The sequence below is a fragment of the Chelonoidis abingdonii genome, chromosome 9 (genome assembly GCF_003597395.2).
Source record: "Chelonoidis abingdonii isolate Lonesome George chromosome 9, CheloAbing_2.0, whole genome shotgun sequence".
Lineage (NCBI taxonomy): Eukaryota > Metazoa > Chordata > Testudines > Testudinidae > Chelonoidis > Chelonoidis abingdonii.
This window is the reverse complement of record NC_133777.1, coordinates 17,148,934-17,166,454: the sequence shown is the minus strand read 5'-3', so window position 1 is coordinate 17,166,454 and position 17,521 is coordinate 17,148,934. Positions and strand designations below refer to the sequence as shown.

General features: G+C 43.7%; 1 protein-coding gene across 2 annotated transcripts; it reads right to left on the bottom strand.

The window, feature by feature from the left end:
* Positions 1 to 2,669: 2,669 nt before the first annotated feature.
* GDE1 (glycerophosphodiester phosphodiesterase 1) lies at positions 2,670 to 17,078 on the bottom strand. 2 transcript variants are annotated; one of them, XM_032800186.2, is made up of 6 exons: positions 16,797 to 17,078; positions 12,400 to 12,575; positions 11,469 to 11,574; positions 10,571 to 10,663; positions 9,252 to 9,463; positions 2,670 to 8,568 (listed from the first exon to the last, which is right to left on the bottom strand). In XM_032800186.2, exons 1-6 carry the CDS (start codon positions 17,031 to 17,033, stop codon positions 8,421 to 8,423), a joined length of 972 nt encoding a protein of 323 aa, XP_032656077.1. In that variant the 5' UTR covers positions 17,034 to 17,078; the 3' UTR covers positions 2,670 to 8,420. The 2 variants fall into 2 exon arrangements, with proteins under 2 accessions (XP_032656077.1, XP_032656078.1); XM_032800187.2 differs by lacking the exon at positions 16,797 to 17,078 and adding an exon at positions 13,060 to 13,868.
* Positions 17,079 to 17,521: the final 443 nt, after the last annotated feature.

Sequence of the window (17,521 nt, the reverse complement as noted above, 5' to 3'; positions counted from 1 at the left end):
GCTTTGGAAATATCTGTTGGGGGTTTTATCAACGTGATTTTGGGCTGCATGTTGCGCTGCTTCTTTTGTTGCAACAGTCTTTGCCACCTGCAGAGCCCTAGCCTGGCTATGCTGTCCATCTCAGTCTGGCTCTCATTTCTTAGAAACTTTTAAAGGTCTACCTTTGTCCTCTAGTTTTCCCAACTCCTTTCCTAATTTAAGAATTCCCCTTCAGTGGGGTTACTGTTATAACTGTTTCTCTGGGAATTGATTTCTTCTCCTGCTGTCAGCACTGTCATTTCACGTCTCCTGCTCAGCTCCCTCTTATCAACTCATTTCCCTGGGTCACGTTTTACTTTTTCTTTATATTTGTTTCCTACCTAATAGAATAGCACAAGTCTGCTTGAGGCTTCAGAAAAAAAAGACAAATACCTGCCTCAAGGAGCTTACAATCTAAGTTAGCGCTAGAGAGATGCAACAGCTGAAGGTGTAGGAAGAGGACTGGGTTTACACAATGGAAGACTGAGGTATACAGTGTAAACCTGGTGCCAGGGCCTGATGCATACATATTTAAGTCTAGGCTTTGTTTTGCAGTGGAGGAAGGTAACTCAGGAGTAGAATTGGCACTTGAAGGCTATTCAAAAGAATGGGGCTTTTGAGGAGGGATGGGAAAGTATGGGCTGCATGGCATGCAGGAGATTGCAAAAGTTGTTGCTGGTCTAGGGGGTGCTGGAGTATTTAGGGAAGGTCACACCCATAAGCCTAGCGGTAAGGATGGAGAATAGGACATGGCTAGAGATGGACAGTTGGGGTAGAGCTTTGTCAGAAGGTACAAAGAGTAGATGGGCAGTGCTACAGCATGGGATAGCAAAAGCTGCAGGTGCAAGAGAGAGGAACTTAGCCAGAGAGAAAGAAGTTGCAAAAGGCCAGGTGGGAGATCACCAAAGCTATGGTGCAAACTCAGTTCAGTTGGCCCAGCATTGTATATTTTAAACATCTACCTTTGCCCTTTAGTTTTCCAACTGCTTTATTTTTATTCCAACTGTATATTTTTTCCTCCCTACCCTGTGCTCATAGTTCAAGCAAAAGAAAAGTTTTCAGCTGATGGAATGCAAGGGCTCAAATCCAAGTGGCAAAACTGGTACTAAAAGGTGTGCATCAATGAGCTGCCGAGGTAGGTAAATAGCAAATTGTAACTATGGTGGAAAATCTTGTAACTACTACTGCTGCAAAAACTTCGATGTAGTCTAGGGCAGTGGTGCTCAGCTAGGGGTATGTATACTCCTAGGGGTACATATACTCCTAGGGGTACACACAGGTCCTCCAGGGGGTACATATATTTGCCTGATTTTAGAACAGGCTACATAAAAAGCACTAGCAAAGTCAGTACAAACTTAAATTTCATACAGACACTGACTTGCTTATATTGCTCTATATACTGAAATGTAAGAAGATTTATATTCCAATTGATTTTATTTTATAATTATATGGTTAAAATGAGAGTCAGGAATAGTGTGCGGTGACACTGGTATTTTTATGTCTGATTTTGTAAGCAAGTAGTTTTTAAGTGAGGTTAAATTTGGGGGTATGCAAGACAATCAGACTCCTAAAAGGGGTACAATAGTCTGGAAAGGTTGAGAGTCACAGGTCTAGGGGACAGCAGCTCCTACTCACATCACATGGTCTAACTACAACTGTTTATCTGCAAAACACATTCAGCCTTCTTCCAACCGTCCAGAAAAGAGTTTTCTAGAACAATTGCAATTCTCACATCTGGCCCATCACAACAGAATAAGGTGGTTTTTATAATTAAAATAAAACTGAAAGATAAAAATTCTCACTTCAGAACTAGCTGCATACGTTGGCTCAGGAGTAACATGTCTCCTTCCGGAACCAAATACACAAAAATAGCAGCTTGTGACACAACTGCCAAATTCATTCAAGTATATGATCTTAATGTCCATTAGGAAAGATGCTTTCTTCCTCCACCATTAACACTACAAAATTGAGTAGGCTTGCCCCGTTTTAAGATAACTTCACAGTAGCAAGCCTACGGCTGCCTTACTTGATCAAAGTTTAAGAAGCTTTAAGGGAAAGAACTATTTTCATTCCACTGTAGGTCTTGTGCATATGGGCACAGGTCCATTTACCAAAAGATGCTCAGCTCAACTCCACTCTGCTAGGGTACTGCTCTGTTAAGAGACCATCATACAAATTATCTGCTGTCATCAACTTCTTACCTGAAGTACAGGTTCTGTAAGAAGAATGATCTTGTCCACTACAGTTATGGCATAGATAGGGAGCGTTTCAAAATACTTCTTCAGGAGGAAAGCATCAGACAACCTTCAGTGGAGCAAGCTATATTTGGACGTTCATTGTTTATAATGGCAGAAGAAAAGAAGACTAGTCTTTTTCCACTTACTGCCATTCAGCTCAATGACTTAATTAGAAAGTAGTGCAAGGTCGGCTACCAGATGAAATAGCTCATATCAGCTCACCTTAGAATGATCAGATTAGTACAGCTTCTTTAGTCGCAGTCTAGGAGTAGTTAGTGAGGAGGCACGTGTTACAGCAGAATCCATGTAAAAGTATCTACATGTTAGTAACTTGGATAGGGAAAAGGAAGCTTTCTGCTTCACATTAGTTAAGTTTTCTACAGACCTCTGAATGAAAGACAAAAGGACAAACTGTCACTTGAAAAGAATATTTTATTAAAAGTGGATTGAGCGCATACATGTCTATACTGTTACCAGCCATGTTACTCTCCAGGAGATATCTTAAGACTTCAGCCTTTGATTCACTGTGCAAATGGCTGGCTTGAACAAGGACTAGGCTGAAGGCAGGCCAGTTAGACTGAGAGAGAGTAACTCTTGAAAATAAGCAGCCTTGGTCAGTTCATAGAAGTTCCTAAGCAGGGAACTTTTTTGTTTTAAATCTACTGCCCCATCACAGATACAGTACACAATTAGTCACTATTTTCTGCTGCTATAATGACCACATATGAGCCTATCCTTCCTTTAATCAACTTACATGCAGCTTTCATTTGAGTCACGTGCTATAGAATTGTATACACTTATTTATTGAGCACAAAACAGTGACTTTACCTAATTTATTGAGGTAGATTTTAATCCCTGATTGATCATATGAGATATGCTATAGCCTATGAAGAAAGTGATTTCACCCAACAGTGACATAGCATATGAGTATCAGGCACCATTTAAATACAAAAGAGAGTGAACTGGTCAGTTGATCCTCTTAGTTTGCTATTCTAGCTTTGACAGGGAATACTACTCAATTCCCACCACCCGAGTTGCAAGAAAATGACTAGCCACTTGTGCAGTGCTGTATCTGAGATGACAGGGGTCATGGACAGGGAAAGGTGGAACTCTAATGCAAGAGGCTAGCCTGCATGCTAAAGCATGCGATTACCCTTTGTATCTGAAAATACATAATTACACATTTATTGGTAAAGCATGTTCAGCTACATCTCGGGGTACATCTACACTACAGGATTATTCCGATTTTACAAAAACCGGTTTTGTAAAACAGATTGTATAAAGTCAAGTGCACGCGGCCACACAAAGCACCGTAATTCGGTGGTGCGCATCCATGTACCGAGGCTAGCGTCGATTTCTGGAGCGTTGCACTGTGGGTAGCTATCCCATAGTTCCTGCCCATTGGAATTCTGGGTTGAGATCCCAGGTGATGATGGTGCAAACACAGTGTCGCGGGTGATTCAGGGTAAAGTGCTGTTACTCATTCCTTCCTCCGTGAAAGCAACCGCAGACAATCATTTCCCACCCTTTTCCCCTGGATTACCCACACAACCATGGGCCTGTTTTGCCTTTTGTCACTGTCCGTCTTGTGTACTGGATGCCGCTGACAGAGGCGGTCTGCCACGCACTCACAGCGCATTCATTTGCCTTTGCAAGGTAGCAGAGATGGTTATCATCGTCTTGTACCATCTGCCATGCCATTGTAAATTGGCGATGAGATGACGTTATCAGTCATTCTGTCCGTCTGCTGCTATCATGGGTGCTCCTGGCTGGCTTCGCTGAGGTCGCCAGGGCACAAAGACAAAATGGAATGACTCCCTGGTCTTCCCTCCTTTGTTTTATCTAAAAATAGAGTCAGTCCTGCCTAGAATATGGCGCAAGTGTACTAGGAACCAGTGTACCAGAGAGCAAGCCGCTCTGTGTCAGATCCCGCAGAAATGATGAGTTGCATGCCATTCTAGGGGTGCCCTGCAACAACCCCACCCCTGCTTCCTTCCTCCCCAACCTCCTGGGCTACCGTTGCAGTGTCCCCTCATTTGTGTGATGAAGTAATAAGAATGTGAATAACAAACCTGACTTTTAGTGAGATAAAATGAGGAGGCAGCCTCCAGCTGTTATGATAGTCCAGGCAGGACATTAAACGGTGTGGGGGAAAGGAGCCCAGCATCCTGCTGCTATGATAGTACAGAATCTTTTCTTTAGACATGAAAGGAGGGGCTGATGGAGCTCAGCCCCTAGTTGTATGATGAAGACGGTTACCAGCCATTCTGTACCAGCTGCCGGGAATCATTCCTATTTTTACCCAGGCACCCCTGGCAGACCTCACCTGAGGCCAGCCAGGAGCACTCACGGATGATGATGAGGACGGCTACCAGTCTTCTGCATGTATCTCTGCTACTGGGGAGGGAGGGGAGAGGATGCTGCTGTTCAGTGCCGCAGTACCGTGTCCACTGCAGCATGCAGTAGACATATGGTGACACTGAAAAAGTCAAGAAACGATTTTTCCCCTTTTCTTTCATGGGGGGGGGGGGGGGGAAAGAGGGTAAATTGACGAGCTATACCTGAACCATCCGGACAATGTGTTTGACTCTACAGGCATTGGGGCTCAGCCAAGAATGCAAATGCTTTTCGGAGACTGTCGGACGCTGGAGTCCTTTTGTATCCCTCCTCCCTGAGCGTCCATTTGATTCTTTGGCTTCCGTTACGCTTGTCAACAGCACTGTGCTGTGGACGCTGTATTATACCCTGGAGATTTTTTTCAAATGCTTGGCATTCGTCTTCTGTAACGGAGCTCTGATAAAAGATTTGTCTCCCCATACAGCGATCAGATCCATATCTCCCTACGGTCCATGTGGACTCTTTTTGTATTTGGGACTGCATCGCCACCCGTGCTGATCAGAGCTCCACGCTGGGCAAACAAGAAATGATTCAAAAGTTCGCGGGCTTTTCCTGTCTACTGGCCAGTGCATCTGAGTTCAGATCGTTTTCCAGAGCGGTCACATGGTGCACTGTGGGATACCGCCGGAGGCCATACGTCGATTTGCCGGCCACACTAACCCTAATCCGCATGCAATACAATTCAGCATACTCTTCTCGTCGGGGAGGAGTACAGAAACTGGTTTAAAGAGCCCTTTATATCAATATAAAGGGCCTCGTTGTGTGGACAGGTGCAGTGTTAAATCGGTTTAACGCTGCTAAATTCAGTTTAAATGTGTAGTGTAGACCAGGCCTCAATGGTCAACAACAGCAGGTAAACAACTGGTTTTAAGTCTCTCTACTTTTAAATGATGTAGAAGTGACATTTTGTTCTAGAGGCAAGGAATAAAACTGACACTTGGTTAATTTTCACTGTGCTCTCTCTCATTTAAATCAGACCACCCTTATTTTACAGTAGTTCTATCCCCACACATCTTTCTTGCAGATCTGTGCCATTCATAACATCTCTCCTCTACCTACAGGTCCCACCCAGGGTACAGCTACAACAGTTTGATCATTTAGTGGTATTCATAAGAACAACATTAATGTAGGTCTTGATCCATTAGGAAAAGAATCAAACCTACTCTTATGGATGCTACTCATAATAGATGATGCATACCTGCCACATTATAAAACTAGTCCTGAACTATCCGACTTGTTTATTACAAGTCTAAACCACTTTGATTTTTACGAAAGTGTGAACCCAGATAAGTAGGAAGAAGCCCATGGAAAGAGCAGCAAGGGCTAGGACGATACAGGCCTTGACTGCATGTTATTAGGGTTCCTAGGCTGGAACCCAGTGTAGAGGGCAGGCTTGGGTTCACCTACCTGCCACAGGGCATTGGAGCTGTCAGCTAGACAGCTGGTCCAGAAGAACTGTGATTTCCACAGAAGGGGAGGAACTTAGTGACCTGGCTGCAGGGCCAAGCCACAAACTGGAAGCTGTCACTCTGAAAGTAAGAGAGGCTTCAGACTGGAGAAGATGGGTAGAAAGAATGCTACGGAGGTTGCAGCACCTGGCAGAACTAATCCCCAGAATGGCCATGAGTGGTGAAGGAACTCCATCACAAGGGGCTGGGCAAAGGATCGCCCCTGGTACAAGGCCCTGTGATGAAGACTGTGCAACAAATGACTCACATACAAACAGAGGTTGAGATACTGTAGTGGACTGTAAAGGAATGCATAAGGTGTTCACCCCCATACAAGGGGGCGTGGAGAGCCATAACAGAAAGACAGGCAGAGACGATGGAGCTTCAGTATGCTGAAGCCTTTTTTACAGAAAGCCCTTGTAACCACCCAGGCTGGACTCTAGAGTCACTACTCCTGCAGAAGGGGACTAATAAACAGCAGGGACAAATCCAGGTCCTGCAGAGGCAAGTGCTGGAGAACCCACAGAGACAGTGGGAGGCACATTGGTACCTGAAAGACTATCTGAAACAGCTGGCTGAACAGCAGCTGTATTTGTTCAAACTCCTGTGGGAAGAAATTGGTAGAGGCTGCAGGGACTGAGATTGAAAGGGAGGTACCAGGGCCAAGAGGCTAGCCACAGCAGTGTTATGCCTAGGGATGAAGGTGGTACCTAAAAAGATGTCCACCCCAGACAGGATTGGAAGGGGTTAAGAGGGCCAGGCAGGCCCATTAATTCCCCAGGCTACACCTGCAGGAGGAGCTAAGGACAGGTGTTGATTAAACCAGGCCCAGCTGTATAGGAACGGGAGGGGCACCTATAAAGCCCAGGAACTGAGAGTAGAAGGGGCTGCAGGGAGGTAGTCTGCAGTACTCCTGTGAGAAGGGTTGTAGGAAGAAGCCCAGGGAAACAGGAGCAAGGGATAGGACAGTATAGGCCTTGGCTGCATGTTATAGGGTCCCTGGGCTCGAACCCAGCGTAGTGGGCGAGCCTGGGTTCCCCTACCAGTCACCAGGTAGTGACACAGGATGTTGGAGAGACAGACAGACAGCTGATCCGAAAGGACTGCGATTTCCCTGGAAAGAGAGGAACTTAGTGACCTGGCTGGAGGGCCAAGCCTAAAACCAGAAACTGCTGCTCCAAGAGACAGATGCTGCAGGCTGAGAGAAGATGGATAAAGAGAACGGGAGGAGGGTGCAGCACCTGGCAGAGCTAATCCCAGGGTGGCCAGGAGATCATAGATTATTAGGGTTAGAAGGGACCTCAGGAGATCATCTAGTCCAACCTGCTGCTCAAAGCAGGACCAATCCCCAAATCCCTAAATGGCCCCCTCAAGGACTGAACTCACAACCCTGGATTTAGCAGGCCGATGCTCAAACCACTGAGTGCCAAAACCCTGTCACAGAGCCCTTCTATCCATTTATCTGTGCAGACAGTTTAGCAGCAACAACTACCCCCCACCCCCCCCAAAAAAAAAAAAAAAGTTTCAGCTGCTGCTTCGCCTCTGGCTAACAGCAGCTCCACAGCCTGTGTTTAAGAAGAATGATTCAGCTACAGTATCATTAGGAGGAAGAACCTTTCTAGCCTCCCTCACCCCTTTTTAAAGTCAGGTTTAAGACTGAAGTAAAAAGGAGATATTCAAGTTTACCCACCAGCCATCAAGGTTTTAGTGCAGTATTTGCCCAACCCAGAGACAGCTATAGTCTCTTCATACTGTAAGAGTACAGAATATCCATCCTTTCCAGCCTGCAGCAGTGAAGTATATTCACTCTCTAATATTAACTGACCATATAGTATTCAAAGTTATGGTATGGGAATACACCTACTATCCGCTCTTTAACATTGCGGTAGAGGTACCCTACACTATTATTTGAGGAGCAGATTGTTTAATGTACAGTTTAAAATTAGGCATTCAAAAGCTGCTGTTGACAAAATCAAGGGTTAAATCAAGTAAAGAAACAGTTTGATTAGATGACTTATAAGCCACCTGTCTGTACTACTAGTTACCAAATCAGTTGATCACAACTGATCATTTTAGACCATACAGCAATTTCGTCTGATAGCAGAGGCACGCAACATTTCTCCTCAGCACTAATGCTGATTGTGGCTCAGCCTAGTAGTGTGACAGAGGGGTTTGCTATGATTTAAGATCAAACCATACAGTACAAGCAAAAAAACCCAACTTATGTATGCAGCCTCATTTTGCATCTTTGGACTCTTTGGTGCTGAACTCAGATCTGCATGAACCAGGATGGCATATTGCACTCCCATACAGTGCAAGTCTAATAGTGAGGATCACAGTCCTCCACCAAGCTGTCTGTGATGTAGCTGGTCTCAAGGACGTTCTCATAGTACATTTTTTCTGTAAATGTGTTCACTGTCCAGCCAATCACTTGAATGCCTCGTGAAGACCACTGCCTCACATACTCTCTGTAAAGAACAAAGATACTGTAAGGAGAAGACCAAGGCTAGCATGAACACAGGCTAAAGCAAAGAGCTTTCCTATACAATATACATTCTCCATAGCAGGGGTAGTCAATTTTTTTTTTTTGTCAAGGTCCAAATTTCTAGGTCCAAGTATAGTCAAGGTCCAGACTCCAGAGAAAACAATAAAATAACGATAAGTAAATAAAAAGACTTCGGTGTTTGTTCAAAAGCATCTGGAGGTCTGCATCTGGCCCACCATCTGCCTGTTTTTTAATTAATTAATAAGGAGCTATACTTCTCTCATAGAACTGGAAAGGACCTTGAAAGGTCATCAGGTCCAGCCCCCTGCCTTCACTAGCAGGACCAGGCTCCTCATTCCACCTTTCTACAATAGCCCTTTACAAACAAGGCAACAGCAACAAATTTCCCTCCTTTGTTTTAACTTAAGGTGTAGCACTGGGGGTAAAAATGTGAATGGAGAGGACACATAAATATGAAAAAATAAATTGCATATATTATTGAATAAGAGACCTGTTTAAAATAGCATACAGTACACTCAGAGATTCTGCTGTTCGTGTACATCATACTCTTCTAAATCATGGTCCCATCTTACCTCTTCCTATTTTATTACATGATTACCTCTGGCTACATTAGCTCCTCCTGAAAATTTATGCTTTACCACTTACTGTGAAATGTAATTTTTCTGCATGAGGAAAGCTGAAACCCCACACAGGTACCACAAGAAGTTGTGCAGGCTCCAGTCCAGAATGATGTCCATCATCATATACCCATAGTGCTTCCAAAAGCAATCAAAACGAGGCTTCCCATCTCCAAAATGACTAAGGCTCCAGGGCCTGTGTGTTAATGCTGTAACAACATTCCTATCAGATTGCCGCATCTGGAAGACCAAGGTGAGAAAATTGTACTTAGCAGATGATGCCAAAATTCCAGGGCTACACTCTAGATTAGACGGACTTGCAAACAGGAACATTTGAACCTGAAGGAATGAGAGGCACTAATCTGTGAATTTGCAGTTCTAGCAGAGTTCTTTTTCCTCCAAGATGATGATTAACCTGGTTTTGAAACTATTTATTGTAAGTGCCTGTATTGTTTCCCTTGGTAATCCCTTCACTGAATAAGTGGATCCTGCATTGAATCCTGCATTGCTTGTGCACACAAGACTCCCATTTAAGTCAATGGGAGTTATGGGTGTGCAAGGAAAGTAAAGTAGGGTCCTCAGCCTCAAATTCTGGCTTGCTAGAAGTTAATGTATACTTGTCAGTATCAGCAAGTCAACCAACTTCAGTCTCTGTATAAATACAGCTTAGCGTGCTGTTTAGGAGGCTAGAAGTTTACTTCATTTAGACCAGTATGTAAAGAGAGAGAGAGGAGACAGCAAAAGAAGAAGCAAGGAAAGAAGGAAAAGGTACAACAAAAAGGACTCAAAGGAGGAGGACAAAACTAGAGAAACAAATTCAGGAATACCTATGATTCTGTAACGTGAGAAGGAAAGGGAAACAGACAGCTGAGCAAGGGAACCATGCACATGGAGGAAGGGGTTGACAAATAATGGGAATTAGGAGACCATTTATTTGAATGTATTCTAAACTTCCATAATAATCTGACACAGGTGTAACTGTTGATAGATACCTTGGCACCTCAGCGTCAATATCACTTAGTGTCAATTTTAAGCTAATGAACCTTTATCAGTGTAATTCCTGGAGTTGGGGAGGAAGAGCGTTATTCAAGATTTATCTAATCAATATGGAAGGGTCTGACAAGGTTGCAGTGGTGAGTAGGGGGTATATGAGGATTGAGAGTCGAATACTTAAGTCCTCCCCTCATTTCAACACCTACTTTTAAGTGTGTTCTCAGTTACTTAAGAATGATCCCCATGTACTTTGGAGTTACACTTCTCCACAAGAGTATACTCATCATATTACAGTGATTGTGACATGGTGTACATAAAACTAAAACAGCGAAATAGGCCTTTAGGAAGATCTACCTTATAGACGACCTCTGGTATGAAAGAGCAGACAATGCTACTGTTGTACAAACGAGGATATTCCAGATAGAGGAGTTTTAGGGCATCAACTGCCTGTCAAGGAAATATAAATACATATAACGTACGTTGTAGTCATAGGTAAAATTTAAAAAGAGTTCATTAAAATACAGAAAGACTCCACTTTAGTGCGTTTTTTTTTTCCTTGAGGGGTTGGAATTAGAAAGGGGAAAGAGGAAAGCAGCATTTAAGTTTGTCTACAGCTCAAGGGCTGTAGACGTTGTTTGTTATGCAACATTCATAGATTGCAACATAAAAGGATGTACAGTATTTATCATTCTGTGCATGCCTCATGCAGAAGGCTTTCAATAGCCAGGAAGTGCACTAAGAGATATATAACCCCTGACGAGGTCTATTGCTATAAAGCGTATGCATCATTAACTGTGGTTCGGTTTTGAAAGAAAACATTTTTTCTATATATCACGTCAGACAAACTATATAGTTTATAAACAAGCAAACCATTACCTACCAAAAGTACCCCATGTCATAGTGCTAACAACTACAGACAAGCAGGACAGCCCATCATGATTTTTCTTCTTCCACACAAATAGGTGGTAGGGAGGACCCAGTTATTCATTCACTTAGATTCAATGCATGCTTGTGACATTAGCAGAGCCCAACATGTCAGTGAGCCACATTCTAATTATGGTTGTCAGCACCCTTGTGCAATGGAACAGAAAGAATGAAGCATGAAAAAGTTGTCTCAGTTTTATAAAACCAAACTTAACTTTCTGCAAAAACAGGGCCAAGACCTCTCTCACTGAAGTTAAAGGAAGTAGTGCTATAGACGTCAATGGGAGCAATCCAATCAAATGGTGAGTGAAGCACGTAGCAACAATACCTGATCTGCATGGCCTTTGACATCGAAGTAGATTATGAGGTTATAGTGCATACATTCCATAACGGCTTCTTTCAAAGTTGGTACTTTTTCACCTCGAAAATCTCTCCTATAGAAAGGTATGAAGAGTTCAGTGGAATACATCCAATCCAGGAGAACTCCAAGAACAAAGAGGAAGGAAAGATTCCATTTGAACTGTGCCAAGGTGTAGAGTCTATTATATTAAATACAACAAATGCATAAACTAAAGGAGCTCCTCTTAAAATGTTACTTTGAATTATCTATTTTTTTTAGGAGACTTATTCTTGTAAATATTCTAGGAAGTGTATATATTTATTTGCCTACATATTGTGAGAATGGAGATAATTAACACCTGATGTCAAGATCAAAGGTCTTATCTGAGACCTTCTTAGAACTCCAAGTAATTCCTTTCCAACAGTATAACCCTTATGTTTTAGAAAAAATGAGTCATCCCACCATTCATACAAAGATATACATGCTCATTTAAATAAGCTAATCTAATTAAGAGATGTGTCAATAAAATTCATGTTAGAAATAGCTACCCCAGCAAGCTTTGAAAGTAGCAATAGTCCCAACATATGAAATTTTTGAGACCAAACCCTGTCCTAAAGCGTTTGGTCAAGATTAAGTGGAGGTTAACACTGCTTATGCATTACATGTTGGAGAATCTCATCCTTAAAATCAAAATCACTCAGTTCTGCTTCATGGGTCCACTCCAAGAAGGGGTAAGGAGACAGATTCTGATCTGCCTCCAACATAGAACAAGGTGTCTCACATGCATGTCAAAGTTTTAAGGGGGTTTTAGTCACGGATGAGTGAAAATCAAATTTTATTTATGATGGATGTTTTGGTACTGTAGAAACAATTTTCAAAAATGAGTAGAAGTATTAGCAGACTGTTGCTGATCATTTACCATAGTCTGTGTTTTGCAGCTGGATTAAGCTTCCTAATTTCTTCAAACGTAAGATCACGTAAACTCCCAGACCCATCAGTTGTCCTTTCTACTGTATCATCATGCATTAGAATGGGAATGCCATCTGCAGTGAATTCAAGGTCCAGCTCCACGCCTGTGGCTCCATTTTTAGCTGCCTTTAAAACAAAAAAGAAAAACTATTTAAGTATAAAGATGGGTGCTACAATGCTTACTTTGTATTCTAATACAGTTAGAATACAGTTCTAATACAGTTACAGGTTACTAATATTCTCTAAGATTTGTCAGCCCACAGAACACAGTGGGCTTTAGCTAAATTCTTATGAGTCCTGTATTTATAGATCTAATATGAAGATTGTCCTATACTCCAAATGGTAAATTGCTGAGCAAAAGTACATGTGAAGGGAAGGAGCTCAACCCTATCTCTATCCCACAGCCAGCGGGCGATGTCCTGGTTACCCATGGCCTAGCCACAGTAAATAAATTAGATAGGATAACCCTATCAGGATAAATTAGTCAGGGCAATGAATCTTAATTGGGAAGCAGTCCAGACTTGTGGGAATTTGGCTGAGTTATGATGGAAACCAGTTATGTTGGGCCAAGTAACCAAGACATGTAATAGAAGAGATTTTGGCAACTTACTTTTCCAACATGCATAGCAGGCATCATATGGGGCAATTGTTATTAACAGCACAGGAAAAGGATCCCACACTGTGTTTTTTTTTTCTCCCCTGAAAAAAAATTCCTAGTCCATCAAATACCAGGTATTTTAAATATAGAATTCATACAATATTTCTTTCTCTGATGATATAGACTGAATTAATCTGTTCATCCAACACAGTATTTGAGATCGTAGACATTTCTATTGTAAAATTAAAGTGGAACAAACCCCCATTCTCCCTCCTTGGGGGAAAAAAAAACAACTTTGTGAAAAAGCTTTATAGCAGCTGGTAATTTTTTCTTGAATTTTAAATAAATTACATAATCTCAGTTTCAAGATAGTGGTGGCAAGGGCATTCTGATTTACATGAAAACAAAGACAAATGTAACATTCTCTGGTACCCACTTGATTTTATGAAAACAAGAGAATAGAAGTAAGAGTCTAGCACAGTAGTCCAAAACAGAAGGAGCAATGGAGACTTCAGATAATCATATCTGCAAAAAAATTATTTTAAGTTGAGACAAGATCAAAACTAGAAAACCAGGACACTGTTTTCAAGATGGACTACTAGATTACAAGTTTTAGTTGCCTGTGGGTAAGTGATCAGAATTTGTACCCTTCTCCACAAAACTGGGAGATAGTGGGATCAGATTCTGTTGTACACTTGCAAGTTCTTAAAATCAGAGAGCTACCTTGATCTTAATGTTAACTGTACACATACAACTTTTATACAACAGTCACCAACGAGATGAGGCAAGATTATGATTAAGCGGGAAGATGGTCCACACAATGAAAAGTCTGAATACCCTTGATCTAGAATGATCCTGTTTTATTTCTTTGTTTTATAGTACTTGCCCAATCTTAGGACAGCCCTTAAAGAGCTAGAGAACAACTAGCCCAAGACATCCTAAGACTGAATTTTACAATACAGAGGGTGGAATACATGCATAATTTTTGCTTTTGACTAGTCCATCTTCCCTTCTTTTGCTCATCCCTTCTCTTCCCCGTTCCCAGAAAGATATGCCTTTTGTACACATCTCCTGTTTATGACACTTAAATGTTGCTGGGCTTATATTTACAGGACATGGTAGCTCAATCGCAGAGATGTTTTGAGATATTTTGCAAGGAGAGTTTGACTACTGACACTTCCAGAATTTCCTTCCCTTTATCTCCCTGGGGAGAAGTGTAGCCTAAGTAGCTGAACAACGCTGATGTTAGAATAGTAAACAGCATGTATCTTGTAATTTCCAAATTCATTGTCGTGTACCAAGTTGCTCCAGACTGTTTTGGGCAACAGATGTTTACTATATTTACAGTTATTATACACATACTTGTGAATCATTAACTCCCCTATTGTCTCTGTTTCATTTTAGCTGCTCTACTTAATCCCTATGGTTTGTTGATTAGTTTGTACTAATAACTCCCATTTGTAAAGCTTGTAGTCTTTTATTTATCTATCACACCTTTAACTGCAATTTTTCGCTTGATTCCAGGCAACAATTTGTTTATGGTTTTTAAAAATGGATAACAGTAAATGCTGAAATTTTGATTGTTGTGGAATTTTACTGCTATGATTTGATTTCTGGTGATGTGTACTCCCTGCAGATATTCCTATAAATAAATTTTGCTATTACATTTTTAAAACAAAAATATAGTCAGTCAAACAGTGTAAGGCCAGAAGGGACCATTAGATCATCTAGTCTGAACACCTGTATATTAAAGGACACCAGCAGCACCTGTGCACAAAATCCAGCAATGGAAATGAGACCAAGTAAATGAGACCCACAGGAGATTAAATTATTCCCACATAGGAGGGACTGAGGTGCCTCAGTGCTTGAGGCCACTGCAGTGGCACAAAATTATTAAATGAGGTATACCCAGATAATCTCAGCAAGTGACCCACATGTTGCAGAGGAAAACAAAAACACCGCAAGGTCACTGCAGATTTGACCTGGTGGAAGATTCCTTCCTAATCCCACATATGCCAGTCAGTTAGAACTGGGGCATCTGAGCAAGAACCAGCCAGCTACACACCTGAAAGTGACAGAATACTCAGTGCCAGGTCAGAGCCCTGGCCCATCCTGCCCACTGTCCCATCTCCAGCTGTCCATCCATGATGCAGCAGGAGGAGGAGATATATCTGCCAGAAAACTGGGAGGGAAAAATCCTATCCTAACCCTTGGGGGGTTGCTGGCTGAAACCCCAAAGCATGTTTTATAGGAACATCAGATGTGCCCACCACCGCTACTTTCCTCCCTTTCATAATTTGATAAGTGAAGGTATTCTTTACCAAAGAGGTTAATACATTTTATAAAATTACCATTTAAGTTGTTGGCATCTCTTTGTTAGAATGTTTTGTCATACCCAATTCAAAATAAAAGTTGGATTATTCTGTTCGCTACTATGCCAAACTGATTTAAAAGCAAAGAGTAATACACAGTATTTACCACACACCTACTTCTGCTGCTCATAGCTTTCTCAAAGAATTGCAAAGTGAAAACAAACCACTTTTCAGTTTCTATTATTCAGACCTCTGAGGGAGGCAGTGAAACTGACAGGAATTTGATCCAGTTTAATTTGCTGCTGCTTTGAAAGCAGAGAAGGCAAGTAGAGCTATTTATTCCAAATATGACCCAAAATTGGAGTTGGTGGGACTAGCAGAAAGCCTGCCCTGCTATCATCCTGGCAGCAGCTGGGATAGCCCTGCATCTGTTAATGTCATATTGTCCATAATTTTCTGTATCTCCCCACCACTGACAATTTCAAGTTGGGAGGCATCTCCAGCTGAGAAGACCCCTAGAACTGTGTTTCCCAAAGGGTGGGTCATGACCCAGTGAGTTGTGGTAAAGTTCCAGATGGGTCACAGGGACCTAGGCAAACACACACTTCTCCCAGCCCAGTAGGAAGGTGAGGAAAGAGATTGGGGAATAAGCCCATTATGCACTCACACCACAATGGGAGCTCATGTCCTGCAACACTGGGCCCAGCTCTCCACTCTAGGCATTGCAACCTGGTACATGGAGTAGCAGTGCCGCTCTTGTTTGGCTGACTGCCCTGCCAAATACAAGAGGCACTAGGCCCCAATGCCACTCACTCAAATTTGGTCTACTGCTGCTCCTGAATGGCGCTGTGACTTCATGTGCCAGGTCGCCAAGCCAGGAAGCAGGGCCCAGCCCCATGAGGCAGAAACTGCCACCCACTTCACTCTCCAACCTCACCACTTCCAGGGCCACCCCTCCCCACCAGACTGGGATTAGGGTTGCAGTGCCAGGGTAGAGGGTGCATCGCAAAACACACAGCCGGTGGGTGGCTTTAGTAAAGAGTTTGGGAACCATGGCCCTGGCAGGTAGGTACGGCTCTAGGAGGAAAGGGGGGCAGGGAAGCCAAGGATAGAGAAAAAGTAGATGGTCCAGGGGGTGAAGAACTGTAACCCCTAGCACCCAAAGGGACAGGGCTCTGGGGGGTCCCAGACTCCCAGAGATTAAGGCAGAGGCATCGGGGTCAGTTGGATGTGCCTGGTGACTGCTGGAAAGGGTGGGCTCTCCCCACGAAGCCAGCATTACCTCTGGGGGCGGGGATCACTCCTGGAGGCACGCAGAGTGTGGGGTGCATCAGGCTCAGTAAGGAGGAGGTGGGGTGTACTAGCAGGGGGAGGGGCTCGAGGGGGGCATGCCCGAGGTCCCTGGGGAGCTGGCAGGGGGATTTCCCGATGGCTGACCTGTCTGATGGCCGCCAGCGTGTTCTCGGGCGCGTCGTGCCCGCCGCCGCGGTGGGCGATGCGGGCGGCGGTGCCGCGGGACTGCACAATGTGCTGGGCCCGCTGCAGGGGGACCGGTTCGAGGCTGAAGAGCCGCAGCGCTAGGTAGAGGCCGCCCGTGAGCAGGCAGGAGAGCATCGGGCTGCGGCTCAGCACTAGCAGCGCCCCCAGCAGCGTCGTGAAGGCGCCCAGCAGCATGGCGCCAAGAGGGGTAACCCCCCGCCACCTGCGGTGCTGACCCAGGGCCTTTACCCTGTGATCACACAGTAACCCTCACCGATACCCACCAGCCAATCAACATCCGGCAGTCGATTTCCAACCACCAATCAACCTCCAACAGATCTCTGCCATCAGCCAGTCAACAGCAGCCACTGGCAACTGCCAGCCAATCACCATCCAGCGCTCGCCTCGCCTATATCCGTCAGCCAAGCCTCGACGTAAGGGCTTGGCTACACTAGAAACTTAGAAGTGCGCTGTTGTGGCAGCCCTTTGAAGTGTGAGTGTGGTCAGAGCAGCAGCGCTGGGAGAGAGGTCTCCCAGCGCTGCACGTAAACCACATCCCTTACGGGTGGAGCGTGCAGCACTGGGAGCTGCGCTCCCAGCAACGCCGCCCTGATTACACTGACACTTTACAGCGCTGTATCTTGCAGCGCTCAGGGGTGTTTTTTCACACCCCTGAGCGCGAA

What these genes read in the sequence shown, in the direction of transcription:
- GDE1 (XM_032800186.2), bottom strand. Translation starts at nt 17,033, where the DNA reads ATGCTGCTGGGCGCCTTCACGACGCTGCTGGGGGCGCTGCTAGTGCTG. An exon ending in TCAAAGGCCATGCAGATCAG is followed by an intron (nt 10,664 to 11,468) that starts GTATTGTTGCTA and finishes TTTCCTTGACAG; the next exon opens with GCAGTTGATGCCCTAAAACT. An exon ending in TACCAGAGGTCGTCTATAAG is followed by an intron (nt 9,464 to 10,570) that starts GTAGATCTTCCT and finishes TTGGTCTTCCAG; the next exon opens with ATGCGGCAATCTGATAGGAA.